Source organism: Triturus cristatus, chromosome 1_1, assembly GCF_964204655.1.
Source record: "Triturus cristatus chromosome 1_1, aTriCri1.1, whole genome shotgun sequence".
In the NCBI taxonomy this organism is placed as follows: Eukaryota; Metazoa; Chordata; class Amphibia; order Caudata; family Salamandridae; genus Triturus; species Triturus cristatus.
The window spans coordinates 199,418,527-199,433,641 of NC_140579.1; the positions used below are offsets into that span (position 1 = coordinate 199,418,527).

General features: G+C 49.4%; 1 protein-coding gene across 2 annotated transcripts in view; it reads right to left on the reverse strand.

Annotated features, from left to right (window-relative positions):
• The window catches only part of EIF2D (eukaryotic translation initiation factor 2D), a 315,356-nt gene that overhangs the window by 23,139 nt on the left and 277,102 nt on the right, over nt 1–15,115 (reverse strand). Inside the window, exon 15 of one of the 2 annotated variants that reach the window (XM_085624123.1) lies at nt 2,186–2,240. The exons of the other annotated variant lie outside the window; for it this stretch is intronic. Within the exon in view, the coding sequence (XP_085480249.1) occupies nt 2,218–2,240 (23 nt within the window). The 3' untranslated portion in view covers nt 2,186–2,217. The remainder of the gene's footprint in view (nt 1–2,185; nt 2,241–15,115) is intronic. 2 annotated transcript variants of the gene reach the window in all.

Consider the following 15,115-nt stretch of genomic DNA (forward strand, 5'->3'; position numbering starts at 1 on the left):
CTCGCAAGATTTTAAAAGCAAGACACAATACCTTGAAGAGGATGCGCTTCCTAACCGGAAGCCAGTGTAGGGAGCGGAGGACACCTGTCACCGAGCAGAATCTGGGCAGGCCCACGATCGCCCTTGCCGCAGCATTCTGAACCCGTTGTAAACGGGTTAGTTCAGACTGATTAGCCCCAGCCAGGAGAGAACTGGCGTAATCCAGGCGAGAGATGATAGTAGCCTGGATCACCAGTTGCCTGGTCGGGGCGTCAAAGAACTTGAGAACAGGTCTCAAACCCCTCAGAAGACCGAAACAACAGGCCGCGGTTTTTTTAGTGTGGCCAACAAAAGAGAGGCCCGCATCCAGCCATACCCCCAGATTTTTCACTTCCGATACCGGGATCGGAGTAGGTCCCAACTCTGAGGGCCACCAGTGGTCGCCCCACAGCTCCACTCCCTTCCCGACGACCATCACCTCTGTTTTAGTGGCGTTAAGCTGAAGGCAATTGCCTGTCAGCCAACTAGCCACCGCCTTCAGTCCGGACTGAAACCTGGGGGCCTCAATCTCCGCATCCCCACTGAGAGTAACCGCCAGCTGAGTGTCGTCAGCATATGAGACTAAAGTAAGGCCCCACTGCCTAGCGACACCTGCCAGCGGTCTCACGTAAAGATTGAACAACGTGGGACTCAGCGAGGACCCTTGCGGAACCCCCATGGCCAGTGGTTGGTAGTTGGACTTGAAGGGAGGGATGGCAACACAGAAGGAACGGTCATCTAAAAAGGAGCGGAACCATTGCAACACCCGACCGCCAATACCAGTCTCCTCGAGCCGACGCAGGAGGATGCTATGATCTACCGTATCAAAGGCGGCGCTAAGATCTAACACAATAAGCGCCGCCGTTTGACCAGCATCCAACATTGCCCGGAGATGTTCCACCATCACAAGTAACGCAGTTTCAGTACTGTGTCCAGCACGGAATCCGTTTTGCGAGGGGTCGAGGGCATTGGTTCGAGTCAAATGTTCAGACAGGGCCAGATTAACATGGGCCTCCGTGATCTTGGCTGGCCAGGGCAACAGCGAGATGGGGCGATAGCTCTCAGGCTTAGAAGGGTCCAGGGTGGGCTTTTTAATAATCGGGGACACCACAGCTTGTTTCCACTTAGATGGAACAGTTCCCGTTTCCAAGGAAAGGTTGACCAAGGAGCATACGGCTGTACGCCCCATGAAAGCTTGATCTCGAAAGAGAGTAGGCCTTACTGGATCAGATGGGGACCCAGATGTGACTTGCAACGCAAGTTTATCAAAACCATCCAAGGTAAGGGGGGGAAAGACAAGCAGGGTAGTCTGGTGATGGACCCCAATTATACTTTCCTCAGTGGACCCTATGCTAGGGAATGTCCTATATATAGCTTGGACCTTCCCCAAGAAATAAGATGCAAGGGATTCACAATGGGAAAGGGAGCTTACGGTCGTAGAGGTAGTCCGCTTTGGAATGCTCAATGAACAGCAGCAGAAAACAGGGCAATATAGCAGTGAAACATAGCATTTAAAAGTAAATGGAACACTTAAAGAAGTATAATATTTACATACACTCCTATTACATAAAAAGCATCAACCCCCAATACAGCCCCCTTTCTTCAAATAAAACAACAGAAAATACAGAACTATAACTTAATATAGATGATATTCTTTATATTTTGCTGGCAAGGCTATTTTTCTTCTAGCACGGCTAACTGTGGATTAAAAAAGAAGGTACATCAGAAGCATTTGTGATTAGGTTACTGTCGCTCACTGAAACACCACTCTCACAAATTCCTTCACTGTTGTCTGACACACTGTGAGTTTCTGAAAGGTCACTGGAATTAGCAGTCACCTCCACAGAAGTGGATACAGTTCTATCAGCAGCCAAATCCCATGCAACACAACTATTTTCTTCATTACCAAGGCAATGTTTCTATTTCTCAATGAGCTCCTTTTGAAAATGTTTGATGTTCCCAATAGCTCCTTTATTCCACCAACAACGATTTTTAAGTAAAACCACAGAACGAGTGACCCTTTTAATTTGTGCATGATCAGAAAAATCTGACTCATCTTTAAAAGCCTTCTTGGGTTTCTTAACCAACACACATTCTGCTTTTTCATAATTTTGAGAGATCAGCGCTCGAGCCTTTTCAGACATTAACTCAGTTGTTTTGTACTTACAAGCAAATGTTTCTCCGACACATTCATCCACACTATATTGATCCTTCAAGTATTTCTAAAAAAAAAAAGATGATCAGCAAGATCATTACAACATGGGTCAAGAGTAGTTCTGACATTGCTTCCTTTTAATAGGAAGAACAGCGAAAATCCTGTGATGGAATGAGGTGTGTTTAGGTAGCTCCATAACTTTTCACGCAAATATGTGTGTACATCTAGATCAGAAGCTAATGCGGTTTGAAAAATGGATTGTATCTTTCCACCAAACCATTTGCTGCTGGAAAGTAAAGGGGTGTTCTCTCATACTTGATACTGTGTATAAGCAAAAACAAACATTTTCTCAGACACAAAATGACTGCCATAGTCAGAAACAAGTTACTTTGGACTTTCTTAGGTAGCAAAAACGTTCTCTAAAAATTCAATGACTGCTTTAGTGGTGGGCATAGGCGCAAACTCATTAAAAATCTATTTAGAACAATAATCCATCAGAACACTTAAATACTTCCTAGCCAGTGGTAGCCTCTGTAATAGTCCAGAAAAATCTATGGTCAACTGAACCACGGCCGTTCAGGTAGTGGATTTTTACCAGTTTTACGCATGTTGAGTTTCCAATGCATATCAGAATCCAGACACTCTGAAAATTTATTCAAAGAATGCTCCACACATCCATCCATGTCTGGCCACCAATAGTACTTTATGAGTAATTCTTTGTACCAGACATTCCAGGATGCCCTGCATGAGTGACACCAATCAATCTGTCTTACAAGCTTTCAGGTGGTATAGACATGCCCTGCCTAGTCACTAAACGATTTTCAAAGAATAATTCTGCAGAAACTTGTTCATAAGGGAACCGACCTTTAAGCAAATTTCACACTAGTGGCCACCCTTTTAATGTGTTTTTTCACTTCAGATAGTAGTGTCTTTGTAATACGTCTGCATCTATTCTTCTTTACTGATACACCCGAAGAGTAAATGGATGCATCAATGACAGTCGCAACACATTCCTGTTCTTAGGTTATCTCACAGTCCGTTTCATTCTTGATTGGCAAGCGGTATAAACAATCCACCTTGTAATTCTTCCCTCCAGGGATATAATGTATGTCAAAATTGTATTCTTGTACTTCTGATAACAATCTCAGCAGCCTGGCCAAAGCAGTTCCTGTCCCATTGCCACTCATGAGATAAATAAGCGGTTCATGATCTGTAAGTAAATCAAACCCATTTCTCCACAGATAGGATTTACATTTTTCCACCGCCCATGCACAGGCTTCCCTTTCGGTGGTGCTGTAATGGGACACAAGTCTGTTAAGTCCTTGAATTGAAAGCTATGGCTATTCTTTTCTATAATGGGACTGAGTAGGTACAGCACCAAGGACAATAGAGCTGGCATCCAGTATCACTGCACACCTATTGGTACTGCAAAAAGCTTGTAATGCAGATGCATCATAATCATGTATTTAACTACTTGAAAAGCTGTATCTTGCTCTTCTGTCCAAATAAAGTTATCTTTTTTTCTAATTAAGCACCTAAAAGATTAAACATAGACAGCATATCCCTGGACAAACCTTGAGTAATATTCACTCATGCCTAAAAAGAGACCTCCATGAGTCTTTATCAGTAGGTGGAGGTGGTTTGCTAATAGTATCAATTATGTCCTTTTTTTTTACTTTTTTCTTTAAAGAACAAGTTACATACCTTCGGTAACGATGTATATGTAAGAAACATTAGTTAGTTAGATTCCTCACCTTAGAATATCCCCAGGCGTCAGGCTGGATCCGGAAAGATTTTTCGTCGGCAATACCCCTTGCGCGTCGCTAGGCGTCGTCTGCGGCTCCGCGCCCGTCGTTGGCGTCGTGTGCCGAAATGACGTTGTCGGAGTACTTAGACGCCGCCCTCGCGCGCTGACGTCAGTTCATGTACATAGCTTTCCGCGCCAGGAATGCAGAGCCATGCAAGAGACCGACACTGGTGCCAAAAAATCTAGGGCCCTGAAAAGGATAACCTTAACTCTAGATGTCAGTTCGCAGAACGGGGAGGATGGGTGGGTCGGTGAGGAATCTAACTAACTAATGTTTCTTACAGATACATGGTTACCGAAGGTAAGTAACTTGTTTATCTGAAAGAAACACGTTAGTTAGATTCCTCACCTTAGAATAGATACCCCAGCAATACCAACCCCGGTGGTGGGTCTGCGAACCAAGATCACACCAGAAAGTCCTGGAGAACAGAACGGCCAAAGAAGCCGTCTTTCCGGACTTGGCTGTCCAGGCAATAGTGCTTGGCAAACGTGTGCAGTGAAGCTCACGTCGCTGCCTGACAGATGTCCCGCAAGGGAACTACCGGCCCAGGGCAGTAGTAGCCGCTGTGGCCTGGGTGGAATGGGCCCTCAACCCAACAGGAGGGTCCTTTTTTGCCAAGGAGTAACAACGTTTAATACACAACACGACCCACCGTGAGATGGTCCGTTTGTGTACCGCTTTCCCCTTCTTAGCTCCTACGTATCCAACAAAAAGTTGGTCGTCCACCCGGAACTGTTTGGTGCGGTCCAAATAAAAGGACAGCGCCCGTTTTGGGTCCAGACGGTGGAGCCTCTCTTCCTCTTTTGAAGGATGCGGAGGCGGAAAGAAGGTGGGCAACGTGACAGATTGCCCGAGGTGAAAGGGGGTCACCACTTTCGGTAGGAAAGAAGGACGAGGCCGGAGGACAACCTTGTCCGGATGAACAGAAAGAAAGGGAGGCTTAGATGACAGAGCCTGGAGCTCACTCACCCGTCTAGCCGAGGTGATAGCTACCAGGAAAGCAGTTTTCTGGGTCAGAAGACGAATGGGACAATTGTGAAGAGGCTCAAAAGGAGCGCACATTAGAAAAGTCAGAACAAGATTCAAGTCCCACTGAGGCATTACGAAAGGGACAGGAGGGAACATGTGAGTAATGCCTTTGAGAAAACGGGAAACAACAGGGGACTTGAAAAGAGAAGGCTGATCAGGAAGCCGTAAGATGGCAGAGATGGCAGCAAGATAACCTTTCAAGGTGCCCAAAGCAGAGCCCTGCTGGGCCAAAGAAATAAGAAAGAGTAGTACCTCAGAAAGAGGGGCGGAAAGGGGATCCACAGCCTTTGCTGTGCACCATGCCACAAATTTGTTCCACCGGCAGGCGTATACCGTCTTTGTGGAGGGACGCCTGGCTGCCAGAATGACATCACAGACTTCAGGAGGCAAGTCAAATGGCATCAACTGCCGCCGCTCAATCTCCACGCATGGAGGTGGAGGCTGGACAGGTTCAGGTGGAGGACCGTCCCCTGCTGCTGCGACAGAAGGTCCTCCTGAAGAGGCAGTCGAATCGGACATACTGAGTAGCTCGGGATACCAGAACCTTCGTGCCCAATCCGGAGCCACTAAGATAACTTGGGCCCGGTCGCGCCTAATCTTCTTCAGCACTCTGGGCAGAAGTGGTATAGGTGGAAAGGTGTACAACAGACCGCAACTCCACTCGCGACGAAAAGCGTCTCCGAGCGAGTGCTGCCTTGGAAATTCCAACGCGCAGAACTGCTGACATTGCGCGTTCTCTTCGGTGGCGAATAGATCTAACCAAGGCTCTCCCCACTGCAGAAAGAGACCTTGCGCCACATCCGAGTTCAGACGCCATTCGTGATCCATCATGCACCGGCAGCTGAGTTCGTCTGCTCTGGCGTTCAGAGAGCCCGCCAGATGTTGAACCACCAGGGTGATGCCCTGGTGTTCCAGCCATGTCCAGAGGCGCAGAGCCTCTGACAAAGGGTCCACGATCCCACCCCGCCCTGTTTGTTGCAATACCACATGGCGGTGGTGTTGTCCGTGAACACCTGCACAACACTTCCCCGGACAGAGGGAAGGAAGGCTTTCAGTGCAAGCCGGATCGCTCTCAGCTCCAAAAGGTTGATGTGGAGTTGAGTCTCCGCCGGAGACCAGAGTCCTCTGATCTCCGCCTCTCCCATGTGGCCCCCCCATCCCAGGAGGGGCGCGTCCGTCACTACTACGTGCTCCGGTTGGGGTAGGGAGGGAGAGCCATCTGCCGCTGACCCAATCGTGGTCCGTGAGCCACCACTGCAACTGTTTCGCAGTGCCCTCCGAGATCAAGACATGGTCGGACAGGTTGCCTCGATGCTGGGCCCACTGAAACTTCAGGTCCCACTGCAGAGCCCGCATTCGCCACCTGGCGTAATGCACCAACAGGATGCAGGAGGCCATCAGCCCCAGAAGCCGCAGCACCAACCTGACCGAAACCCAGGATAGAGGCCGAAAGATGGGAATCACAGCCTGAATATCCCGGACCCGCTGTTCCGGAGGATAAGCCCGGAACTGCGCCGAATCGAGAACCGCTCCGATGAAGAGGAGCTTCTGGGAGGGACTCAGGTGTAACTTCGGCACGTTGATGGAGAACCCCAGCAAATGCAGGAGGTCGGCCGTAGTCTGGAGGTGGGAGACGACTTGCTGGGGCGAGCCCGCCTTCAACAGCCAGTCGTCGAGATAGGGGAAGACTGGAACCCCCGATCTGCGCATATGAGCTGCGACCACCGCCATCACTTTCGTGAACACCAGAGGGGCACTGGTGAGGCAGAAGGTGAGCACGGTGAACTGAAAGTGCTCCTGACCCACCGTGATCCGCAGGTAACGCCGGTGGGCCAGCAGGACGGGGATGTGAAAATAGGCGTCCTGCAAGTCCAACGCTACCATCCAGTCTCCAGGGCAGCCAGAACCTGAGCTAAAGTTAGCATCTTGAACCGTTCCTTCCGGAGGAAGGCGTTGACGCTCCTGAGGTCCAAGATAGGGCGTAGGCCCCCTTTGCCCTTCTTGGGAACCAGAAAGTAGTGGGAATAGCAACCACGGCCTACTTCTGGATCAGGAACGCGCTTGACGGCCTCTTTGGCCAAGAGGGCTGTAACTTCCTCCCGCAGAAGATTCAAGTGATCCTCCGATATACGGTGGCACTGCGGTGGCATGGCTGGAGGGGTCGTCTCGAAGGGGAGGGAGTAGACCCTTCGGACGATTTGCAGCACCCACCTGTCCGAAGTGATGGAGCGCCAGTGGAGCAGGTGATGGCGAACTCTGCCGCCCACTGGCGTGGAATGGGCCTGAAAGCTCGGACTAGGAGGGCTTTGAGGCGGATGCTGCCGCGGTGGATGTGGACTGACCGCGTTGTCCTCTAGAACCGCCACGGCGGAACCCACGTCCGCGAGCAGGTTGGTTCTGTGGCCGGTGGCTAGGCGGACGTGAGGAGGCGCCCCTTCCTTGGCCACGAAAGGCGGAAGTTTGCGGCCGTGGGGCCGAGAGACCCAAGGACGTGGCCATAGCCCGGGAGTCCTTAAAACGAGCCAGCGCACTATCCGCCTTCTCACCAAAAAGGCGAGCGCCATCAAAGGGCATATCCATGAGGGTACTCTGGACATCCCCCGAAAAAGACGTGGACCTCAGCCAGGCGTGGCGCCGGAGCGCCACCGTGGTGGAAATCGCCCTACCCAGCGAGTCCGTGGTGTCAAGTCCACACCGTATGGCATGTCGCGCTGCATCTCGCCCGTCAGCAGGGAGAGACGTTTCCGGGCCTCCTCCGGACACAGTGGCAGCACGTCCTCCACCGCATCCCACAGAGAGTGGAAGAAACGGTCCAAGAGGCAAGCGGTGTTCAAAGACCGCAGGCCCAAACTCAGGGAAGAGAACAGTTTCTTTCCTAACTGTTCCAGCCTCTTGGATTCCCGATCCGGAGGAGCGGACGGGAAGGAGGATTGGGAAGTGGAGGCCTGGATAACCAGGCTCTCGGAGGTGGGGTGTTGGGACAGGAAACTGGGGTCGCCCGGAGCAGGGCGGTGGCGCCGGGCCACGTTCCGATCCACAGGAGGAACTGTGGAGGGCTTGGACCAAGTGCCCTGCAGAACGTCAACGAGGGCCTCATTGAACTGCAGCAGAGGCTCTGTGGAGCTTGCGGACGGCTGAAGCACCTCTGTGAGGATATTAGCCCTCACGGCCACAGCAGGCAACTCGAGCCCCAGGGCTTCGGCCGCCTTGCGCAGCACCACTGAAAAAGCTGCACCTTCCTCCTAAGCCACAGTCAGAGGAGAGATGAAGCCAGCGTCCGGCGAAGTGTCCAGACCACTGGCATCCCCCAGTTCGTCTGCCCAGTCCTGTGAAAGTTGACCCTGGAGGGCCATAGGGTCCTCAGACCCCTCCCAGTCGCCCCCGTCATCCGATTCCTGATAAACAGGAGGAACTATCGGAGCCGGACGGTAGATGAAACGGTCATCCATCGGCATCGGGTGCGGCGCCGTGCCGGCGTCGGGTCCGGACAGGGGCTAAACCGGGGCACGGCGTCGTCCGGAGACGGCGCCGGAGGTGGAACCGGTGTCCGCGCCGGCGGAGGAGGCGTTGTGAGGTCGACCGGCGCCGACAGAGATCCAGGCCTGGATCCCTCGGGGACCTGCGGCGACGGGACCGAAGTCGGCGCCGGGGCCGGAGCCGCCGGCACGCGTTGTCGACCAGTCGAGCCCGCGGGGCCCGAAGGCGCGCCGGCAGGCGTCGACGGCGGAGCCAGGCCCCTCATGGCCGAGAGGAAGGCACTGACCTCCGCCGGAGTCGCGTCCGTCCCAGGGACCGGCGGGTATGGAGACGGACGCGGCTCCTGCGGAGCCACGGGGGTGGGACCACCCTGACCCTCGGCCGAGTCGCGCGACCGGCGAGGGGAGTCCGAAGAGCGATGTCGCCTCTTGGACTTCTTAGATCGCTTCGACTTACCCGAAGACTTCGAGCCCAACGAGCGATGATGATGACTGCGGCTCCGCGACCTGTCCTTGTACCTCCTCCTGGACCGGGACCGTGAGCGGCACGGAGCCGAGTGCCGAAGCTCGAGAAGCTTACGGGACTGCTCCCGCCTAGCCTTCGAGGTCAAGGCCTGACAATCGGGGCACGACTCCGCGTCGTGGTCGGCCCCCAGGCAGTAAAGGCACCGGCGATGGTGATCCGTCACCGACATCAGGCGATGACAGGCGTCACAGGCCTTAAATCCAGGCATCGAGTCGACAAAAGACCAAAAAGAGTTAAAAAGTTTAGTTAAAAATTGACTAAGGGGTAAGCTCTTCCCGGATCGGCGCTGTCTGGCGTGGAAAAAAGAAGAAATGACGTCAGCGCGCGAGGGCGGCGTCTAAGTACTCAGACGACGTCATTCCGGCGCACGATGCCGACGAAGGAACTTGGAGCCGCAGACGACGCCTAGCGACGCGCAAGGGGTATTGCTGACGAAAAATCTTTCCGGATCCAGCCTGACGCCTGGGGATATTCTAAGGTGAGGAATCTAACTAACGTGTTTCTTTCAGATCAGAGTTTTATATAGCGCGAACTTGACCCAAAAGTATCGGGTATCAGAGCGCTTTACACGAGCACCAGTTGCATTATATGAGGAGACATTCATTTTTGTTAGGCAGTGGGAGATTAAGTGATTTGCCCAGAATCACAGGAGGTTGTGCGTCATTGCCGAGACTCGAACCCGGTTCCCCAAACTAGAGGTCGACAGCCCTTGCCGTTAGGCCAAATCCTCTCTTTGTTTTTATACTGTCCACTATAATGGTATGCCCTAAATAATCAAGTTCTTTCACCAGACACTTACAGTTCTCCTTGTATAGAGTCATACTCTTATCATTCAACATCCACAGAACATTCTCCAAAGTGGCTTGGTGTTCAGAGATACTCTTTTCGCAAATGAGAGGATCATCTTGAGACGCATGTACACCCTTGACGCCTCTAAATAACGAGTCCATTAACTTCTGAAACACGCTAGCAGAAGAAGCTAGTTCAAATAGTTACCTCAGAAATTTGAAGGCCCCAAAGGGTGTAACAAACGTAGTCAGGTCTTGTGATCATGGTGACAAGGAAACTTGATGGTATGCTGCCTTAAGATCAATTATGGAGAAGAATGTTGCACCACCAATTGACATTAGCATTTTTTGAATTTTAGGCAAAGGGAGGCAATCCACCAAGATGTTGCTGCTAAGTGAACGCACATCAGCACACAGCTGCAATTTATCATTTTATTTTTAGCTAAAACTATAGCAGAAACCCATTGAGATGAATCATTTGGCTGTATGATGACATTCTTACATAATTCATCTAAGAGGGTCTTCAAATCAACCCTTACACTTAGGGGAACTGACCTGACTTTATGCTTTACTGGTACAGCATTCACATTCAACTTAAAATCATCATGTATTACACCCTTAACATACCCCACTTTTGCATCATAAACATTTGGAAACGTATCAATGATACTATTAATCTCACCTAAAGATTTATCAGTAATAATCTCTATAGATGCAATGGGCATCACGCCTAACACTATATATAGTTTTATCACTGCCAGTTTTGAGTATAATCCCCATTTTCCCAAATCTTGCCATCCAGCTAGATCCCCTCCTCTTACTACAACCTATATTTTGTTTACGACCTTCCATCCAAGAAGACTCAATACATCTTCAAAGTAACCTAACATTTCAATGACCTGACCTCTGAATGCTTTCAGGTCTGTGTCTGTTAAAGCCCTATTAAACTTTTTAAAGTAAAATGTAACATCAAACAGTATAAAAATGGGCGAACTCAAGTCAGCCATAACTCCCAGGTTCGTGCCTCCAATCTGCGCAATTCCTAAATGAGCTCTGAAAGAAGATGATGTCAAATTACCATCAAGGTTAATACAAGATTGTTAATCATTTCCTCCTGTAACTCATCCAGCATGGACTCCACAGAATTGACTCTTATATACGTATTGTTGGGTCTAGCAGTAGTTCTACATACACTATGGATGTGTCCTTGTTTTTTGCATGTATTACACTTCTTGTTAACAGCTGGACAATTGGGATTGTTCTCAAGATGCTGCTTGGACCCACATATGTAACACATTCGTGTTTTGGATTTTCCTGTGCCATATTTCTCTTTAGAGTTGTCCTGTTACCAGCTTTCATTTAAAACTGCACACACAGCATCATTGCTGAGATCGGTGCCAGTAATAGCTTTGGTGGACATGAAGGAATGCTCTATACTTTTGGCAATGCTAAGTTCTTCACTTAGTGTGGAGTTCCTGCAGGCAAGTAAGCGTTCCTGTACTTTCTTCCTGAAACAGTTGAAGCCGAACTGGTCATGTAAGTATGTGTCCAGATTCTCACCACACTCACATTTGGAAGCTAGCATATATAGGTTTGAGATATATTTTTCAATGGCCTCCTCAACAAGTTGCTTCCTCTGAAATAAACTATGCCTTTCAATCAATATATTGGATTGTTCGCAGAATCTTTTCTCCAACCTTTTAATTGCTTCAGTGTACACATCCATTGGCGGCTCCTCCATAGGGGCGTTTGGGCGTCGCCCCACTGCTTTCTCGCAGCGCGAGAAGCAGAAACATAAAATGGTAAAAACTGCCATTTTATGTTTCTGCTTCTCGCACTGCGAGAAAGCAGATGTGCCTGGATGGGGCGGGAGGGTGGGCGGCCACGCTTGAGGGCAGGGGGGGAGTGGCTTACCCACTGTTGTGGGTCCTGACTGTTTGGTCGGCCCCTGGAGCCGACCAGTCAGTCAGTACCCACAACAGTGGATAAGCCACTCCCCCCCCCCTGCCCTCAACCACGACTGCCCACTCTCCCTTTTTCTCTATGCAGGAGAAAATGGCGCGGCTGGGGCGCCCTCCCCTTCGCCTCACCAATCACAACGCTGCCATTGCAGGTTGTGATTGGCGGAGGGGAGGGAGGGAGGCTGCCTTTTCTTCTGATGACGAGGCGAGCTGTAGGAAATGGCGCAGGAGCAGGACGGTGGGTGTCGGGAGTCGGATCCATCCAGAAGGACGGAGTAAGTTTTATTTTATAGTTTTACAGCTTTCCAAGGGTTCCAGGACACATTCCTTTTTTAGCAGCGCTCGTGGCTTGAAAAGGGAAATTGCCAATTTTGAAGCCCCCCACACCACCCCACAGACACACGCTAGGTTTTCCAACGTGGAACTTATGTCCGGCATGTCTCCCCTCACCTAGGACCTTCCCGCAGTACCCGAGTGGGGAAGCTTGTTTTGCCTGCGTTGTTGAGTGTACCAGAGTACTGGGTGGTGCGGTGTGTGTGCACTTGCTTGAGTGTGTGTGAGCATGGCAACGCAGCACCAACCCCAAAAACAAGCGAGCTACCCTTCCCTGCTCCTTTGCTCCGTAACTTATTCCGCATAACTGAAATTTGCATCCCTGTTATCCCGGGTGTCCCACCATTAACCCGGGATGCTTTAGTGCGCTACAAGCTGCTGGTGATGTTTTTTTTTTAAATAAAGCCAATTCGGTCGAAGTCTCCCCCTGCTCAGTTTATACGCCCACCTGAGTTTGGAGCAACGCAGCCACTAACTTTTGCGGAAGAGGGGAGCCGAGGCCACCACCCCAGCTGTGACATAGGGGAAGGTAAACTCTGCATTTTCATCAGCGGCAATGAGCGGTATTTGAGCAGATGTTAGCTGCGTGTTCGAGCCTGCCATTGGTATGGCGATGTCTGTTGGGAGGTTAGGCGAATGTGTGAGCTGAGCTAGCTGTGTGTTTGGCTGTCAGCGCACGTGTATGCAACAATTATCTTTTTCTACAGTATGGACTATATGCTTCTAGGTGTGGGTGGGCTTGGGGCATTACGAGTTCGAAAGTGAGTATGTGTATGTTTTTGTACATGCGTCTGTACTTGTGATCATGCGACTGACTGTGACTGAGGACGTGCGGATTTGTTTCAGCGTGTTCTAAAGGCTTCATACGATACCATGCCATTCTCACTTATTCAGATACCCCGGTTTGCTAACTCCTATGATATTTGTATGGTTTCGCCGAAGACTAGCACCCCCACTTAGAAAATTGTTCCTGCACCACTGTCCATGTGTGTTACATTTAAAATGTAGTACAAAACCCGCTTAACATGACCAAATGTGCCCACACTGGCCCATCAAATGATTAATGGCCTGAGACTCGTGCATCTCGCTGTGGTGAAGGGCCGCGGGATTCCCGACAGTGCCAGGGTCATACATTTACCTTCCTAAATCTCTTAAACTGTTGAAGGCTATTAAAGGAAGCACAGTAGGTTTTACTGTGTATGTGTGCTTTGGTTTGGCGCAGTGATTGGGACACTTTCCTGACAGGGTTTAGCAGAGGGCGGTGTGGAGTTTAAATTCCCACATTTCATCATTTTTTGGCTGTATAACGGCTTTGATTTATTTAAATTGACATTAGTGCTCGATTTAAAGTTACGTGCGCACAGTCACAGGGGCCGCTCGAGCACACTGCTTTAAATGAACGTGCAGCGGCAAAACAAGATTATGAGAGGCCACACATGCAAGCTTCATTGAACATTACCACCTCAGTATATCATTAACAAAAGGTCAATTTAGCACAAATAAAGATCTTTCTGGAGTAATTTGTACCGGTACGTGAGTTTCCTACTCAATCGGCTGTCGTTCCGTGCCAAACACAAAAAACAGGAAGAGGAGGACACAGAAAGAGATATTTGGTGGAAAGGCAATGGATAGAGACAGAGAAAGCTATGTAAGGAATTGGGAAAGTTGTTCTAGCAGTGATAAGGCTTGTGCTGTTACGGAGTCACCCTACTACTTTTAAAGGTTTAACAAAGAACATATAAGGCTACCTCTCTCCTATATGGCTCTTTCAGCCACACGTATTTTTAGTATAGAATGTACCTTTCTTTAAGCAGACAGCATGCCATTGTATACGGTATCATAAAGTTCCTAAAACACAGAGACTGAAACCTGTCTGTGTTAACGGATGAATATGCCATACCACCAGTCGTCTATATTTCTAGATCTACACGTGAAAAAAGTTTGTGGTTTTGTATATGTGGTAGTTCGTGGCAAAGGGCATCCATAAAGACACGCATGCATACTGGAGGCCCAGTTCAAGGAAGCTTCAAGCCTATATTTAGAAACAGAATTACTAGGATTCGATTCCTAATTAGGCCAAAGGCCACCATTTGTCCCTAAGCCTGAGAGGCCGGCTTTGAGTCTGGCGGAGGCTCAAACATCATGTGATTCTGGGTAAATCACTCAATCTCCCAGTGCCTAACAAATGAAGTGTCCCGCTGTAATGCAACTAGTGCTCATGTAAAGCACTCCGATACCTTCGTCCTGATACCTAAAGGCATACAGCAATTTATTTATTTTTTGGCCAGGGTTTCACTTTTTTATTGCAATCTTCATGCACACTTTGTAAAATGGTAACACTAGATAATTCCAGAGTGACGTATCTCCATCACCTCTATAGCTCATAAAAATTAGCAATTTCTTAAACGATAAATAATTCAATCCTTTTGCTTTATTAAACTTCCCGCTTTCTCAAATTTGCTTGAAAATGCACCATTTGTCCACTCTTATTTCAAAATTTTCTTTGGGGTACCGTATAATCCTCCCAACCCTCCCCCCCCCCCCCACAGGTTGTTCGGGTTCACTCGCTACGCTCGCTCGCCGCAGTGCAGTACAACAATAATTTTACGCCGCACCACTTTCAAATGTCACCAGCCACCACTGTACACATCCAAAGTAAGAATTGCCTGGGGGAGGCTCACATTCTGGTAAATTATCAAAGAGCTCTTGGCCTGCGTCCCCCAGCACCCCAAATAACAAAGCTTTTTTCCTTTGAATAGTTTTTACCATCAACGGCAACAATAACGTTTTCAAAAGCCATGACCCACTGCTACCATTTGTTTAAAGACTTTCCTTGATTTTGTAAAAAAAAAAGGCTAATATGCACAGGATGCATCTGACAAACTGGTGTCGAAGCCTTTATTTGTTGTCAAGAAATTACCAAAACACGCTCTGAGGCACTTGAATACAATGCTATGTGCGTGTCATATATAGAACATATATATTAAACATTTATTTTCCCACAAACCCCTGCCTTTTTTT